This window comes from Urocitellus parryii, chromosome 3, assembly GCF_045843805.1.
Source record: "Urocitellus parryii isolate mUroPar1 chromosome 3, mUroPar1.hap1, whole genome shotgun sequence".
Taxonomy (NCBI): Eukaryota; Metazoa; Chordata; class Mammalia; order Rodentia; family Sciuridae; genus Urocitellus; species Urocitellus parryii.
The window spans coordinates 24,324,439-24,342,962 of NC_135533.1; the positions used below are offsets into that span (position 1 = coordinate 24,324,439).

The 18,524-nt window shown below is 33.4% G+C and overlaps 1 protein-coding gene and 1 non-coding gene across 3 annotated transcripts in view; both read left to right on the plus strand.

The window, feature by feature from the left end:
* The window catches only part of Dmtf1 (cyclin D binding myb like transcription factor 1), a 43,238-nt gene that overhangs the window by 14,484 nt on the left and 10,230 nt on the right, over window positions 1-18,524 (plus strand). The window contains exons 5-10 of one of the 2 annotated variants that reach the window (XM_026399345.2): window positions 6,338-6,432; window positions 9,994-10,108; window positions 11,222-11,298; window positions 15,815-15,972; window positions 17,183-17,215; window positions 17,975-18,084. In XM_026399345.2, the coding sequence (XP_026255130.1) occupies window positions 6,338-6,432; window positions 9,994-10,108; window positions 11,222-11,298; window positions 15,815-15,972; window positions 17,183-17,215; window positions 17,975-18,084 (588 nt within the window). The remainder of the gene's footprint in view (window positions 1-6,337; window positions 6,433-9,993; window positions 10,109-11,221; window positions 11,299-15,814; window positions 15,973-17,182; window positions 17,216-17,974; window positions 18,085-18,524) is intronic. The other variant, XM_026399346.2, reaches the window with a different exon arrangement.
* On the plus strand, window positions 18,377-18,449 carry Trnah-gug (transfer RNA histidin (anticodon GUG)). Its single transcript has one exon. It is a non-coding gene; the product is annotated as a tRNA-His (tRNA).

An 18,524-nucleotide genomic window follows, 5' to 3' on the forward strand; every position in this document is an offset into this window, starting at 1 on the left:
TCATTAAGCAAATGTCATGTTGTAGGTGTTCTAGAATAAAAAGAACAGCATAGAAAACCTATCAAAAATAGCCAGAAATTTTCTAAATCTTAGGAAAAATACATAAATTCAGGCCCAGGAAACTTAAAGAATGAAACCTAATAGATTCAACCAAAAAAGATATTCTTTGAGGAATATTATAGTCAAACTGTCAAAAGCCCAAGACAAAGTGAGAATTCTCTAGGTAAGTGTCAAGTTATATATAGTTACATAAGTGTCAAGTTAATCCTCATTAAACTAAGAGTTTTCTCATCAGAGTCCTTATAGGCCAGGAGAAATTGAGATATATATTCTAACATCTGAAAGGAAAAAAATGCACACAAAGAATACTATGTCTAGCAAAGCTATCATTCAGAAATAAAGGAGAAATAAAATCTTTCCAAGACAAGAAAAAACATAATTCATGGGCAGAGGCTGTAGCTCAGTGGCAGAGTGCTTGCCTTACATGTATAAGGCAGTGGGTTCAATCCTTAGCACCACATAAAAACAATGAAGGCATTCTGTCCATCTATAACTCAAAAATTATGAAATACAGTCTGGAGTTAAAAACTGCTTTAAAGCATGAACTTCAGCCAAGCGCAGTGTTGCATGTCTAATCCCAGTGGCATAGAAGGTCGAGGCAGGAAGATAGTGAGTTCATCATTATCAGATCTACTTTACAAGAAATGCTTAAGGGAGTTGTTCACTAGGAAAAAGAATAGTAACTACCATGAAAACATGAAAGTACAAAACTCACTAGTAGAACAGATGCACAAAAGCAAAAAAGAACACAGTTAAATCTTATGTATGGGGAATACCACAGAAATGAACATGAGAGGAAAAAGGTATGTACAAAAGAGCCAGGAAAAAAAAATTAACAAAATGACAGGATTATGTCTTATCAGTAATAACCATGAATATAAAAATGGATTAAAATTCCTAGTTAAAACATTTAGTTAAGCAAAATGAATTTTTAAAATATCCTGCTTATAAGAAATTCACTTTACCAATAGACACACATAGGCTGAATATGTAGGATTGGAAAAATATCCCACACAAATGAAAACCAAAAGCAAGTGAGAATGGCTGGGAACAGCCATAAAGATAGACTTTAAGTCAGAAACTATAAAAAGAGACAAGATCACTCTAATAATTAGAGATTAATTCAACAAGAGAAAACAAAAATTGTACATTTATATGCACCTAACACCAGAGCACTTAAGTATATAAAGCAAATATTGTTAGATCTAAAGGGAGAGACTGTAGTTTAATAATAATTGGGAATTTCAGTATTTCACTTTCAGCTGTGAACAACACAGACAGAAAATCAAATTTTGTAGTTTACTATAAATCAAGTGGACCTAAAAGTAAGACACCATTTCATCTAATAGCTACAGAATATACTTTCTTCTCATCAATGCATGGAACATTCTCCAGAATAGACAAAGCAAGTCCCAACAATTTTTTTTTTAAAGTTGAAATTATATTATGTGTCTGACTACAGGATAAAATTAGAAATTAGTAAGGGGAACTTGAGAAATTATATAATCACATGGAAATTAAACAACATGCTCTTAAATGAACAATGAAGAAATCAAAAAGAAATGAAAATGGAAATAAAACATAACAAAACCTGTGGAATGCAGATAAAGCAGTACTAATAGGGAATTTGATAGCAATGAGGGTCTACATTTAAAATAAGATTTCAGATAAGCAAACATTGTATTCAAGGACCGATAAGAGCAAGAACAAACTGAACCCCAAATTAGAAGGAGAAAAAGAACGGATCAGAGCAGAAATAAATGAAATAGAGACTAAAAAGATAATATCAAGAAAACAAGGAGTTGGTTTTGTTTGTTTTTTTGTTAGGGGTTGAACCCAAGACCTCATACATGCTAGACAAACCCTTGTTGAGCTAAATACCCAGCCCAAAGAGTTGGTTTTTTGAAAAGATAATAAAATGAACAACGCTAGACTAACCAGAGGGAAAAGAAGAAAAAACCCAAATAAATAAAGCCAGAGATGGAAAAGGAGACATTGTATCTGACACCAAAGAAATACAAAGGATCATTTATAGGCATATACAAAATATACTATATTGTAAACAACTTATGTCAGTAATTTGGAAAACCTAAAAGAAATCGATAACTTTCTGCCACAGATACCCTAATAAAATTGAATTACAAAGACAGAAAACCTGAACAGAACAATAATGGGTAACAAGATTGAGATATCATTTCACCTCAGTTAGTATGGCTATAGTTAGAAGATAAAAATAACAAATGCTGGTGGTGATACAGCAACAGAGGAACTGTTGGTAGGAAGGTACATTAGTACAGTCATCATGGAGAACATTGTGGAGATTGCATACCAAGTAGAACTCTGCCATGTGGTCAAGCTGTCCCATTACTTGGTGTCTTTCCAAGGAAAATGAGATCAGCATGTTGCAGAGATGCCTAGATTTCCATGTTAGTTGCAGCACTGTTTATATTATCTATGATATGGAGTCAATCTAGTTGTCCATCAATAGATGAATGGATAAAATGTACACAGTAGAATATTAATTCAGCAATAAAAATGTGGAATCCTATCTTTTGCAAAAACATGAATGGAACTGGGATATTGTCTTTGATGAAGTGAGCTAGGCACAGAAAGTTGGATATTGCACATTCTAATTCATTTGTGGAAGCTAAAGGGTTTTATTTCATGGAAATAATGGGGTGAAATGAGGGTTGCCAGAGGTTGGAACGACTGGCGAGAGAATAAATACTAGGATACAGTTGCATGGAAGGGTGGGTTCTAGTCTTCTGCAACACAGTAGGTTGACTGGTTCCTAACAGTTACATATTTTGTGAAGCAGAAAGGGGCTTAAGGGTTCCCAGTGCAAGGAAGTGGATGTTAGGAGGAGACAAATGCTGGTTGCCTTTGTTTGATGTTTGCACGTTTTGTGCATGTATCAAGTTGTCACACTGCCCTGTTTGCATATGCACAAGTACATGTTGATTTAAAAAAGAAGAAGAAGAAGAAGAAAGAATACTTGAAGTTCTATATCCATCACAATGATCTGGTACTGAGTAAAGCATTATTTGCCAGACTTCATGGAGTTGAATTTGTTTTCTAAAAATTATAATTAAATTTAATTTTAATATTCAAGTTTTCTGTTCATGCATTATAAGACTGATAAAATATATATCAGGGCCTTAAAAGTCTTCTCAGCATCCATAGTTACCTCTCATGTAAATCATTCTAGCTCATTTGCCACTTGTGTAGTCATCCACTACTATTGTTTATGCCATTTACTATTGATAGTGTTATATGGTGATTATTGCATTCATTTAGAGGATTCTTTCAGTACCATAATTTCTTACTCTTTTTGTTCTCCATTTTCATTCCCTTTTCCACTCTTGCCATTACCTAATGAATCTATTTGTTATCCTTTTCAGTTTTGCTTTTTTTTTTTTCTAATGCTACTTCCTTTCCATCTCACTTTTCTGGTACTCTGTAACTCCTATAGTCCTTTGTCCCATTGGAACCCATTGATCTTACCACTTTTTCATTTCATTGTTCCTTCTGTATTTATATCATTTTCCCCCCTTTACCCAGTTATGGTTTCATGATTAATCATTATAATCGCTGTCTTGCATTTACCTTCAAATCCTTTTTTCTTCTGTACTTTTATTGTTCTTTGGTGTTAGCATAATCCTATCAAAATCTGTCTTTGTTTATGTCTTTGAAGATGCAGCTAATTGAAAGCGATTAGAGAAAAACAGGACACACAAACTGATAGATCTTATTCCTTATCAATAACCAAAGTGGGCTCATAATACTGCGCACCAGTCATGTCATGCCTCTTTAGTAATTCTTTTTCCTCACTGTAAGATGACCATTTCATGTTCTGAAACTTCTGATAGTTTTTCTACCTTTCTTAATTCTCAACTGACAACCTTGGTTTTTACTTTACTGAAAATATTGGAGTAACCAGAAAATAATTTCCATACATTCCCATTACCATACCCATGTGTACCTATGTCTCTATATTCTGTTATTCTAGCTAAGGCCTATTCTTTCTTCACCAGATCCCATCCATTTTGCCTACTGAAGTATATTTTGGGGGGAGGGGTACTGGGGATTGAACTCAGAAGAACTTGACCACTGAGCCACATCACATCCCCAGCTCTATTTTGTATTTTATTTAGAGACAGGGCCTCACTGAGTTGCTTTAGCACCTTGCCTTTGCTGAGGCTAGCTTTGAATTCACAATCCTGCAGCCTCAGATTCCCAAGCTGCTGGGATCATAGGCATGCACCACCTTGTCTGTGAGGATGTCCAACATCCTTTCTTAAGGGTGTTGTTCCAATGATTTCTTTCCTCTCTTTTACAATCATTAATTTTTCATTCTCTCACTCCTATCAGTATTACAAAAAAATATTTTAAAATGCCCTTTAACCCACTTTTGGCTCCTATCCAATTTCCTTTCTTTCCTTTAACACAGAGCATTTGAAATAATTGCCTGTACTTGCCTCCATTTTTTTCTCCAGTTTTCCTTTTCTTCATGCTCTCCTCTTTACCAAACCTTTCTCCCAGGTCTCCACAGACCCCCCCTCCCCCACATTTTTTAATGTGGTACTTTGGAGAACCCAGTGCCTCACACATGCTAGGCAAATGCTCTACCACTGAGCTACAACCCCAGCCCTCCACAGACCTTCTTGTTGCTAAATCCAGTGGTCATTTTTGGTCTTTGTCTTACTTGATCTATCTGTAACTCTTCATAGTACTTATTTCCTTCTTCCTGAAATATTTTGTCACTTGGCTTCTTAGTGAGTACTTTTTCTTTCTTAAGGGTGAGGGTGGTGGACAGTACTGGGACTTAAACCTAGGGGTGCTCTACCACTGAGCTACATCCCTACTCTTTTTTCTTTTTTTTTTTTTTAAATTTTGAGACTGGGTTTCACTAAGTTGCTAGAACCGCAATCCTCCTGCCTCAGTCTCCTGAGTCACTCAGATTACAGGCATTCATTCATCACCAAGCCCAGCCATTCTGTAGTTTCTCATGTTAACTTTTCAATATCACCCAAACCTCTAAGTGTGGATCACCCCATAACTCAGTTCTTAGATGCTTTTTTCTTCTGTTTTTACTTATTTCCTAGGTGATTGCAATTCATTGTTGTAAATACTTTATCTGGTGATGACTTCCAGATTTATTTAAGTCAGATTTGTCTTTGAAATCAAGTGTATTATCCATTATATAAAGTAGCCAGCCCCAGCATTCTCTTTAAATTCTCAGGGTTTAGTAGGTATCTCAAAGCAGTATGTTTAAAACTAAGCTCTTGAGACTCCCTAAATGTTTAAATGTACTGCTTCTGTACTTTTTTCCTCATCTCATTAATGGCATGTCCATTTTTCTATTTGTTCAGATTAAAAAAAAAAAGTATCATCCTTGTCTCTTCAGTTTTTCCCACATCTGGTTGGTTCTGCAAATCACATTGTCTCTACCATTAAAATACATATAAAATTTGAACTACTGAAACCTTCACCCTGGTCCAAGCCACTGACCTTTCTTATCTGAATTACAGTACTACCCTCTTAACTGATCTCTGTTTAGCCTTCTGCCCTTCATTATTTTTCTCCCTTCATTATTTTTTCCCCATAGCAGCCAGAGTGAACCTGTTAAAATAAAAATCAAATCATATCACTCCTCTATTCAAAAATTTGCAATCATATACTACCTCATGGGTAAATTCAAAGTCTTTACAATTGTCTGTAGGGCCCCACACAGTTGCCTACTGTTATTGTTCATTCTGCTCAGTCACCACTGGTCTTCTTGCATATACTCATGAATACTCTCCAAGCATGCCATATCTCAGAGCCTTTGTACTTGGCTCTCCTTGAAATACTATTCCTTAAGATACTTGCATGACTAGCTTTCTTCCTTACTTTGTTCCAAGTCTTGGCCACTTTCCCTAGCCTCCTGTCTACAATTTCAAACACTCTATCACTCTAGCATATCTCCTTCCTGCTTTACTTTTTCTTCTTATAATCACTATCCAACATAGAATTGTGCTCATTTTATGTCTATCCTCACTAGACTATAAGCTCCATGAAGGCAGGATTTTTGTTTTCTCACTGCCATATCTCCAGCACGCAGCAATACCTAGTATGAATTAGACGTACAATAAACATGCAACAAATTAAAATGTACATGTGGGGATGTATTGACAAGGAATGTGTTAAGAAATTATATGGCCTTATTTTTTCAGTAGATATTTTTAACTAGATCCTGCTATTATTATTCTGAAGATGATGAATTTTTTCCTTGAAGTTTCAGAAAATGATCAGAGCTTTGAGGTGACTATGACCGCAACCACAGAGGTGGCAGATGATGAGATTACTGAGGGAACGGTAACACAGATCCAGGTATAGTACATGTTTTAACTGGCCTCAGGAAGGTGATCACAGTTTAGGTAATAAAATGATACCTTTGCAAAATAGCAACCACAAAATTGAGGTAAGACATCATTTAATTAAAATTCAGTCTCCACATGAGTCTCAGTTATAAGCAAAAGTAGATTTTAAAAATTCATTCCCTGTAGAGTGATTCACATCTCTTGAAACAAAAAGTGATGCATATACATTCACTACTTGTAGTGATCTCATAACAACAGTAATGATGGCAATACTATTCCTTTTGGTGCATGCAGAACTAGATAAATTTACCATGTGTAGAGAAGTTGAGTAATAGTCAGATCATACTATTTCTTAAGTGAACCTTTTAATTGTCTCTTATAAGCCCTAGCTGAGATACTTGTGCCAAAAGTAGGCAGACATGGTGGCTCGGGAGGCTAAGCCAGGAGCATTGCGAGTTCAAAGTCAGTGTCAGCAATTTAGTGAGGTGCTAAGCAACTCAGGGAGACCCTGTCTCTAAATAAAATACAAAATAGGGCTGGGGGTGTGGCTCAATGGTAGGGTGCCCCTGACTTCAGTCCCCACCCCAGTACCCCCCCCAAAAAAAAAGTAATATGTATTCTTTGCTATCTTAGATATTCTGAAGCTTAACTATATTATAAATTTACCTTTGACTGATTGCCCCTTTCTTTTTTAGTAGCTAATTCTTTTGCTCATCCCTTCATTTAATAAAATATTTATTTAATAAGATATTTTCAAGGTGGAGGCATGACAGTATTTTTCTTTTAGAAAGCATCACATTGACCATTTAAGAAGTATAATAGTTGGAAATTGATATTTAACATCAAGGACTGAGGATATCTCAGATGTGTGTAGTCAACCTTCTATAATAATAAGCTACTTTAAAAAATCACACAGTTTCCAGAGGAGTGAATATCACATAGATCAGACAGCTTTGAGTAAGGATAGAAATCTTCATAATTAGTCCTTTGATATCAATGGGTGATTTGGACAGGAATTTTTTTCAAGTCCTCTGAACCAGTAGATAATCCTTTCTTCAAAATGAATGTTGTCAAAGTTATTCCAAATTTAAAGATTATGTAGTCTCACTTCATTCAGTTTTCACACAGTAAAAATAACATCCTGTATGTGATTTGATTTACAACATAGTTATTATAGGATTGAACAGTGGTACAATATTAGTCCTTAGTGTAAGAGAAATTATAGAGTTTTGTTTAACTTTTGCCCATTGCCAGAAAGTAAATGAGTTATAACTTAATATTTAGCTTCTTGATTTTTTTGTTTTAGTGAGTGAAAAACTTGATACTAACTTCTAATATTTATTTAATAAGATTAGCATTGGGTTGTGAATTGAAAGCAAATTAAATTGTTCAGAAATAGCCTGCTTCTTACTACTTTTCTGTAAACTAGGAACATATAGCTATTTGACATAGTTCAGTTGCTAATACATTGCATCTCATTCCAGTGATGAGATTAGCTTGAAAAAATAATAAACTCTAGAGCATTCCATTATACTCAGTACTTTGTGGTTTTAAGAGACTTTGAATGGGTTCAATGTTTATTTTTAGATTTCTAAGTCCTTTATACATTACAGACATGAAATCCTGCAACTAACAAAGATTTAAGTTTAAAACAGAGGCCTACTAATAAAGCCTGTGTAATGGCTTTATTATAAAGTAGGGAAATGGAGAGAAGATACTATGAAGCTACATGTAATACAGATACTTACCCAAGTCCCCCACTATACTCAGTAAACTCATTTGTTATAGACAGTGTTAAATATTACTGCTCTTCTTGATTATTTTCTCTTTTGATAGCTATTTACAAAGATTTTAAATAATAATTATAACTCTTTATCAGGAAAATTTGAGTCATAAGGCATTAAATGCCCAGAGATAGCAGTTAATCATCAAAACAGGCTTATTCTTAAGGTTCATGAAATTGACTCTATTACATATTTAGACACACTTTGGAAGGTAGTGATTTGATTGTCTTATCCAGCTGATAAAGAGAGCATCTAAGAGTATCATCTGCAGTTCTTAAAAGTGTATAGTGTGGCGCATGCCTATAATCTCAGCAGCTTGGGAGGCTGAGCAGGAGGATCTGAAGTTCAAAACTAGCCTCAGCCAAAGCAAGTCCCTAAGCAATTTAATGAGACCCTGTCTCTGACTAAAATACAAAAATAGGGCTGGGGATGTGGCTCAGTGCTCAAGTGCCCCTGAGTTCAACCTCTGGAAAATCTACCCTCCCCCCCCAAAAAAAAAAATTGTGTAGTGTATGTCAAGGTCTTTTGATAGCTCTCTATTTCACCCTTTACAAATGCATAATTCCTGTATCACATTTCAAAGAATTATTGACAAATACAATACATTATCTGATCTGTCTCAGTTCTCTTCTCAGTCTTGTAAAAAAAAATCTAAATATCACACATAAAATAATAGGGCTTTAGAATTGTTCCCATAATTTTTAGCTGGATTTAAAAACATTCATAAATGCAGCATATTACCACCAGCTATAAAAATAAAGCAGCAACAATAGAGGCATAGCTTTCCTTGTTGTGTGCTGGTTGTTCCCTGACAACTCTTTCCAAGTAAGATGGGTTTCAGTTCCTTTTCAGATTAGAAATTCAGTTTCTTCTTATTCAAGAACTATTCCAATCTTTGTTAGAATTTACCTCTAGCGAGTTATATAATTTAGTAGTTTATCCAAATCAAGAGACTGATTGAGTTGAATGACCACCAAGCATTTGGTGGTCCTCTTATCCTGGTCTGCCTATGAATATAGGCTCATACCTGAGATGGTAGCAATATTCTTAATTTACATTGTAGCTTCCTTTTGGCCAAGGTCAAATCTGTTCAAAGATTCTTTGTTCCTGTATAATTTGCTAAAGTATGTCTGTAATTGAAATGTACTTAGTGGTGTACCTTAACTGCAAGAATAATATTAGTACTAATTATTTCTTTTAGAGGAAGATACATTAATAAGGCTGTGAATCGGCTTAGAGATAGGCTAAAACAAAGTTTTCAATAAATAGTAGCAGACAGTGATTTTGCAATAATGTATTTTGATTAGCCCTTTAATCCATTAGGTTCAGCAAGAGATTATATTATGAACAACTGTGTATAGTTTAGGCAGCAAACTACCTCCAAGGACAATAACTAGCCATAATACTCAACCCTAGTATTTCCATTTTCTTATCTGGAACTGATTATAACTATATTTATAAACTCATTTATATATGTACACAAGTGGAATAGCCTGTATTGATTAAACTATGTAATGCATTCTTGACCCACATTATTAAAACTTGAAGCCACTAGTACTTTCTAGGTACTTTCTTAAATGGTCATATATATTAATGTTTTTATACTGCCATAATAAAAGAAGCAAGAAATATATGTCTTTTAAATTGAATGTATTTTACTATACCTAAAAGAGTGAATTCCATATTATTACATTAGGTTTTTAGCATGCCTAGCATCACAAAAGTTAAGTTTTGTATTAAATCAAGCTACTACTTAGCTACTACCTTTTTTTTTTTTTTTTTTTTAGATTTTACAGAATGAACAACTAGATGAAATATCTCCTTTGGGTAATGAGGAAGTTTCAGCAGTTAGCCAGGCTTGGTTTACAACTAAAGAAGATAAGGATTCTCTAACTAACAAAGGTAAGATGTACTATAGATTTTAGTGCCCAGTGGAATCAGCTGAGGGACTTGCAGGCATGAAGTTTCTGAGTTGGACCTTTACAGTTGTGATTTGAATAGTTACAGTATTTGAGTTTTTGTAATTGAATTAAATTTTGCTCTGAATGACTTTGAATGGGACCATGAAACCAACATTTGCTTTTCAATAATTAATCATTATTTTTCTTTTTTTAATACAAAGTAGATTGTCATGTTAATTTTAGAACAAATGCATGATTGTGGTATTTAAAAGACAGTACAGTCATTGCTTATGAGAATAGGTAATCAAGCCTTTTCAAAGGTCTACTTACTGGTTTAAAAGCATCTTAAAAGATTATAGTGTTTGTAGAACTGCTGTGCTTTTGAATGTAGCTAGGGAAATTGATACTAAAAAATGAGGGTATGTACCACTTTGGAGTAAGGAGAGGAAGTAGAAAGAAGTACATTTATTATTTTCTACCCACTGTGCAATAAATATTCTAAGAAGACATTCACTTGTCATCATGTTTACCTTCCCTTAGAATCTTTTTGTACATATTCCTTGCCTATAAAACTCTTTTTTTTTAATGGGGGGTACCAGATATTGATTTCAGGGGCACTCAATCACTGAGCCACATCCCCAGTCCTATTTTTTATTTTAGTTAGAGACAGGGTCTCACTGAGTTCCTTAGCAGCTCACCGTTGCTGAGGCTGGCTTTGAACTTGCCGTCCTGTCTCAGCCTTTCAAGCTGTTGGGATTGTGGGCAGGCTTATTTTTCACAGAAAAAATTTTCAAAAAGTTTTAAGAATAATTTGATTTTTCTTATTTTTATAAGTTTCTTTTTAGCAGTTACATAGTTCTGAAAGGATGTGAGAAGTAATAGTTTTAAAAATCTTTTAGTTGTCATTGTCTTTATTCAATAGGTCAGATGTTTTCTTACTTAAAAACCAGAAGGTATGAAAGCATCTTTACCTTAGGATCTTTCAGGTTTAAAATGAGTGAGAAATTAAATTTGCTGTTTTATGCCCACTGATAATTTAATCACAAACCACATCTTTAATATTTTCTTCTCACAAAGTAGTATTTTCTGTAATGTTTCTTGCTTTCTTTTAAAGGACATAAATGGAAGCAGGGGATGTGGTCAAAGGAAGAAATTGATATTTTGATGAACAATATTGAACGCTATCTGAAGGTACCCTATGACATATTTTTGTGTTCCACTAATTTGTTTATTGCCAATTGCAAAAGTAGTGAAGCAGTATTCCATATAATTATTATGAGGTTTTCACTAATTTTTGTAACAGATTATCAACTAATATGTTATAGCTTAATAATACTAAGGTGAATGATTACAATATAAAATTTTTAGCCAATTTTGAATTCTGAATTTAAAATAGTTTTATTGCTTTTAGTTACTATCTGAAGTTTAGGCAGTCTTAATAATCTCCCAGCATATTGAAGTCTTGTCTTTTCAAGTAGCCTGTAAGTTAGAGTTTAATTTATATTGTTTAAATCCTAAGATATGCATCTGCTTTGAACTTAAGATTTCATAATAGTTCTTTGCTTTTAAAAATCTTTAAAAATAGTTACTTTTCATATTCAGACATTACTTGCTTGTTAGTTCTCTTCGTTAAATGCCCTTTTAATGTAGTATTGTTGAAATAGGACAGAGAGGACTCTCCTTAACGTAGAATGTTTTCTTTTGAAAAGCTGTGGGTTCCTTTGGGAAAACTGAAACAGGTGAAGAGTAACATAAGGCATTTTACCATGTGATTGATATATGTTTGTCACACTGCAAGAGTTTAGAGAGGAAATAGTTTATTCTCGGGATTGGAACAGTTAGAAATTTTTGTAAGAGCAAGAATTTGAGCTGAGTCTTCAAGGGGTAGAACTTGAACTAGAATAGGACTAACTAACTGGAGGGAATAGCATGCGTAAATGGTAAACAGCAAGGAATCAGAGATCAAAAGACCCTGCAGATTAATTCCTTTAACTTGAATCTTCATATATGCCTCCAGAAAACTAGCCTTTAAAAACCAGACCAGAGAATTAGAACTTTATCCTATAGGAAACAAGAGGCATTGAAGTATTTAAGAAAAAGGCTGATTGCTTAGTTAAGTGAGACATTAATAGGGCAGATCCAGACTTTTCTCCTGGAAGTCTTTTCCTGACACTTTCCACCTTTCCCCATAATGGCATTAAATTCAAATAGTCCAAGTTTGAAATGTGGAAATTAGTATTGTTTGGGAAAGGGAATGTACAGCATCTATTTAACCATTAATTTTCTTATTGTTTGATATATGTATGTATACAATATAAATGCATCATTGCTTAGAATATGAACAGTCTTCCCAAGCTAAGTTTTATAAACTATAAAGTTGATAACCTTTTATTATTTACTAATGAGTGAAGATTCCTCCACCAAGTTTATGGTTTGAAGATAAAACAGTGAACATTGAAAAGTATATCCAGAAGTATATTAAAGGCGGTTCACAGTACTAGGGTTGTGGCTCAGCGGTAGAGCACTCGCCTTGCACATGCAAGATCCTGGGTTTAATCCTCAGCACCACATAAAAATAAATAAGTAAAATAAAGATATTTTGTTCAACTACAACTAAAAAATAAAGATTAAAAAAAACAGCTGTTCACTAGTCACATATATTAGTTAAAACTGAAAAAGTGCTGTATATTTAAATGAGGCAGTAAAGCATGATTTAAAAAACAAACAACAACAACAAAAATACCACTGGGCTTGGGGAAATAAGATGGTTTCTTGTATAGGAAATAGAATAAATGATCCCAAAGACTCTTCCAACAGTGATTAATCGGCGAGTGGCAAGGACTTAAGTAGAATTATAATATACAGGGAAAAGACAGATAAGCAAGTAGAGTCTATAAGGAATCCTGGTGCTTAGGTGTTGGGAAAGAAGTAGGAGAAGAGTTGGAGTAACTTAAAAGAAATTTTAATTGGGCAATTGGGAGAATGGTGATAGAATTGACAAAAATAGGAAATGTCTACAGGAGACCCTGCCCTGATCTTGAGAAAACATAATTTGTTTGGTTTTAATATTCTGACTGTGCTTTTTATTATATAATGCTTTTCTAAAAGTGCTGTGGAGCCATTTTTAAACCTCAGAGAATTCTGAGTAAACATCATATATTCTATTTATATAGAAAAGATAATGAAATTACCACAAGCAAAAAAGTGGTGGTAGGAAGAAAACTCTTTAATCTTTGTGGTTTTCCTGCAACACGGTACCTTGCATGTAGGTGTTTAAATGTTTAGGTTTAATCATTTACAAAAGTGAAACTGCATAAAAGAGAATTTTAGAAAAAATTCCAAAATTGAGAAAGTTTTCACCATGAAGATTCATACATTCAAAAGTATCTAAAATGCATGCTTGTATAATTTTACCTGGTTTTGAAGGCTACCCATATTCATTCTCAGGGTATTTTGTAAGTTGCCCTTTTACTCTGCATTATCATTTTGATATCCATCCTCTGTTGATTTAACTGTTTTATTGTGCAGATATACTGCATGTTACTCATTCCACAGTTAATTGTCATTTGGGTTCTTTCTGGGTATTTTTGCTATGTTCACGTCTAATGTTTTGTGAATGGTATTTCTTTATGGTTTCAGTTTATATTCCTCCAATAACATTTTTATATACTTACTGGCCATTTGCCTTTCTTCTTTGAAACTCCTCTTTGTGTGCTAAATACTAAAAATGCTTTATTGGTCATTTGTGTTATAGCTATCTTGTCTCAATTTAGTGGCCTATATTTTCCTTTTTAGATATATTTGATGAGAAGAAATTTTTAATTCCAGTATTAAATTTATCATTTTACTTTTATGTTTTGCATGTTTAAGAAATCTTCCCCTAGCTTCAAAGGCATGAAGATTTTCTCAATTTTTCCTTTCATATTGTCACCTCCATAAATGTGAAGTAGGGTTTTAGTTCTATCTTATTATCCTAGCATTGTTTTGGGGGTGTCAGTCTTTTTCCCAGACTACAGTGTCTGTTCTATCCTAAACCAAGCTTCCATAAGTTTCTTTATAGGTTTTCTAGGTTCTCTTTGTTATACTTGCTTCAGTACAACATTGTCTTCAGAAATCCCAATATCTGGTCGGACAAGTCTCCTCATGAATGCCTTAGCTCTTCTTGGCTCTTTACTTTTTTATATAGATTCAGAATTAGTTTGCAGTAAATTAAAAGCTTTGATAGAATTTTCATTGGTATTACATTGAACCTGTACATCAGTTTGGGGGAATTAACATCTTTTCAGCATTTTATCTTCCTCTTGAATGTGGTATAACTCACCAGTTTTGCTAGTTCCTTGTTAAAATTTTTCAATAAATTTTATGTTCTTTGTAAAGGACTTTTCATAACTTGGCCTAAAAATTTAGTCTTGATGCCTTTAATTTTGTTGCTATCACAAATAATGACTTTTAAAATATAAGCCTTGTATAGAACTGCAAATAACTATATATTGATTTTATATCCAGCAACCTTGCTAAAATTTAGCCTTTTTGAAATCAACAATTTTTTTCTTGAAATTGGGCTTATACATGTATTGCATATTAAAATGATTACTTTCCAATCTTTTTCCTTTTTATTATTCTTGCATTAGACGACCAGAGCAAATTGTAATTTGCTCAGCTTTATTCTACATGAACATTGAATTTTTATGAATATTTTCTTGAGATTTTATATTCTGTAAATTATTGATGAGATTAATTATATTAGTAGTTTTTCCTGCAGTTGACTCAAGTTTGTATTCCTGTGATAAACTCACTTTTTACAGTGATGTATTAACTTTATACATTGCTGGATTCAGTGCTAAAATATTAGGATTTGGGGGTCTATGTTAATAAATGAGGTTGGCCGCAAAATTCTTTTCTAAAACTGTCCTTATCTGATTTTGCTACTAAGGTTACGCCAAAATGACTAAGAAAGTATCCTCACTATTTTCTTTACTGTAGAATAGTTTTAGATCAAAGTTATATGACTTTTTGGTATAATTTACCTGTAATGACAGTAGTACCTGGAGTTTTCATTGAGGGAAGAACATTCTTGTTGGTTTGTGCCTATTTGATTTTCTCTCTTTTCCAGAGTCTGTTTTGGTAAGTTGACTTTTTCTAGGAATTTACTTGTTTTACCTAAATTCAAATTTATTGCCAGAAAGTTGTATATAATGTTCTTTTATTGTCTGATCTCTCCAGCATCTCCACATAGGCTCCATTTTTTTCACTCCTAATATTATTTGTCTTTTTAAAAATTTCACCAGAAATTTTATCATTTCAAATTTTAATTGTAATATATCTTTTCAGAGAACCAATTTCTTGATTCATTTATCCTTTCTATGCTTTCTTATACTTTCTGTGCTATGATTTCCAATTAATTTAGCTTTTATAATTTTCTTCCTTCTACTATATATTTGTTTTAAAAATTTTAATATAGTTTTAAAAGGAGTTAGCAGAAATTGAATTTATTGAACCTAATACAACTTGCTTTTGGAGCATTTAAACATCACTTTATTATCTCAACATTTTAAAAGTTTATATTTGACTTACTAATGAATTAGCCTTATACTCTTTTTCTAAATGCAATTAATGAACTTTAACATTAAAACAAGTTTTAAAAGCATAGTATGTCCAGATGCATTTTATCAGAAATCCCTAAATCAAAGAAATGTAACCCATTTAGGCACGCGGAATAAAAGATGCCACAGAAATCATCTTTGAGATGTCAAAAGACGAAAGAAAAGATTTCTACAGGACTATAGCATGGGGTCTGAACCGGCCTTTGTTTGCAGTTTATAGAAGAGTGCTTCGCATGTATGATGACAGAAACCATGTGGGAAAGTATGAAAACTTGTAATGCTGCATGTTTTCATGTAATTAGGGGAAATATTTAAGTAATTGTCTTTTTTGTTTTTTTAGTTGAATTATGACTGGGGGCCTCAAGTGAAGACAGCTATGAATTACAGTTAATATTTTTATCATTCAGGTCTACCTTGATTACATGATTAAAAAACCTCATCATAAGGCCTCTTAGAAATTAGAATCTGAGTGTGTGTGTATATATATATATGTATATATATATATATGTATATATATACATATATATATATATATAAATATGGCAGAGTCTTATTTGTAGTAAATAACAAAGTATGGTAATGTTAAAAGAACTCTAAATTCATTGATGTGAATTTTTCTTTTTTGGGGGGTAACATTACTAAGTTTCTGGCCTTTCTAAAATAAAACCAGAGAGGAAAATAACTAATTCTGGACACAGTGCTTGAATTTCTGTTATAGGCAGCATTTATTTAAAGCATCATTAATTTTCTTCAGTGATTATGTGGTGTTACTGACATTTTAAATTTCTCTTTGGGAATTTTAGGTGGCAGTAATCTAGCTTACTAGATATTACCAAGCTTCAAGTGCTGCTTTTTCTCTAGCTCTTCAGCTCCTTGCTAATGAAAATATATTTGAAAGCTGAAGGGAAATAAATAGTGAGTGGGAAAAGAAATTTTTAAAAAGTGAAGCAAGAGTGACTAAATTTTTCATAAGCCTTCCAAGTAGTTAAAAAGTGATTGGCCTTTTATAATTTTTAAATAAATGGACATTTTATAAAAGAAGAGTGCACTGGCTGTATTGAAATAAAGAGCAAGTTTATGCCAGAAGTTCATGCTTGACTAAATGAAAGGAAGATAATTTTTTCAATGCCTTGAGAGAATTTTCCTTTAGCTAAGTTATCAATGAGTCTTTCTGAAATAGTTACAATTTCAGTGTGTCTAAACTAAACTTTGTTATAAAGGAAGAGTTAGGAGCATAGGAGCAAAATCATTTTAAATATTGAATTTTCATAGAGAAAATTGCTAAAATCATTGTTTTTTTTAAGACAATAGAAGCATTTAACTTTTGAGTCATTTTAAAATGGGTTACTTTAAAATATGATACATAAGCTGACTTAATATTGAGTTCCTTAAGTGAAATTCTGATTTTTATTAAGGTTTTTAGCATTCCTAATGTTAATTTATCTCTTTTTAAAATTTCTTTGTATTTCTAGATATACACCTGAAGAAATTGAGAAACTCAAGGAGTAAGTTTTAAATTGTTTTCATTATCTCTAATTGTTGGGGTTTTGTCTTGGGTTTTTTTAAGTTTCAATTTAAAATTTTGAGATTTTTGGTAGACTGGTATAGTTTAATCCTGCTGTTAAACATGATTAACCATAAAAAGAGCTTATCTGATCTAGACTTGCACAAAGTAGCTATGTCCATAGCATACCAATTTAGTCTCCTATTGTCAATCACAGAATACTCCTCAGACCACTAATAGGTTTCAGAAGAGGGCCATTTTTGGTTTGGGGGGTTTATATAATAGAATCAAAACCAAGGTTGTGCTTCACAACTTAGTCTAAAATGGTGAGTTAGCAAATGTTTCACTGAATATCCTTGCTAACTACCTTGTAAAGGTTGTTGAAGTCTCAGAAATATACTTTTGCTTCATTGAGTTAGGGTCATAAAAAGCATGGTTTAATGGACTATTATAAATCTGGGGCTTACCTGGGAGATTGTGTCAATAACCTGAGGGGAATTTGGTCTTTTTTGAACACATATCCAAGTTACTTATTTCTTCTCTGACCCAGGAAAAGGGCAATTGCTGCCTGTTTTTTTTCACCCACAGACAACTGTGGACCCCAATAAAAGGCCACACTTTCAAACTTTGGCTCTCAAAGTATTGCTGCCCACAACTTCCAAACCAGTCAAATGGGAAGAAGAAGAATGAAGAATAAATGATGAAATTAAAAGGGAGAAAACAGTTGAACCAAATGCTGATTGGCAGACTCTTGTTTTAGGCTCCGGATAAAGCATGGCAATGACTGGGCAACAATAGGGGCGGCCCTAGGAAGAAGTGCATCTTCCGTCAAAGATCGGTGCCGACTGATGAAGGATACTTGCAACACAGGTACTTTGAATGCTGCTGGTGGGAGATTTTTTTTTTTTTTTGGCGGTGGGGTCACTATTTGAGCTTCTTGCCCTGCAGATACTGCTTTTTCTTCTGAGAGGAAAAAAAATATATCATTTGCTTAATTCAACTTTTCTAGTCTCCTTTTCTTCTTTTTCTTTCTCCTCTCCCTGCCCTTCAGTTTAACAGGTCCAACTAATCTTAATTTGTGTGCTTTATTTATTTTTTTAAGGTGACATTGTTCACAAGGACACAGAATTTCTTAAGTTTCAAAAGGACTTTTCAGGGCTAGGACTATAGCTCAGTTGGTAGAGTGTTTGCCTGTGATGCACAAGGTCCTGGGTTCAATCCCCAGCACAACAACAACAAAAAAGGATTTAGGTCTAACATGTTTTCACTTATGTAGCAATTCTTGAGAAAGTATTTTAAGGCATGTATAT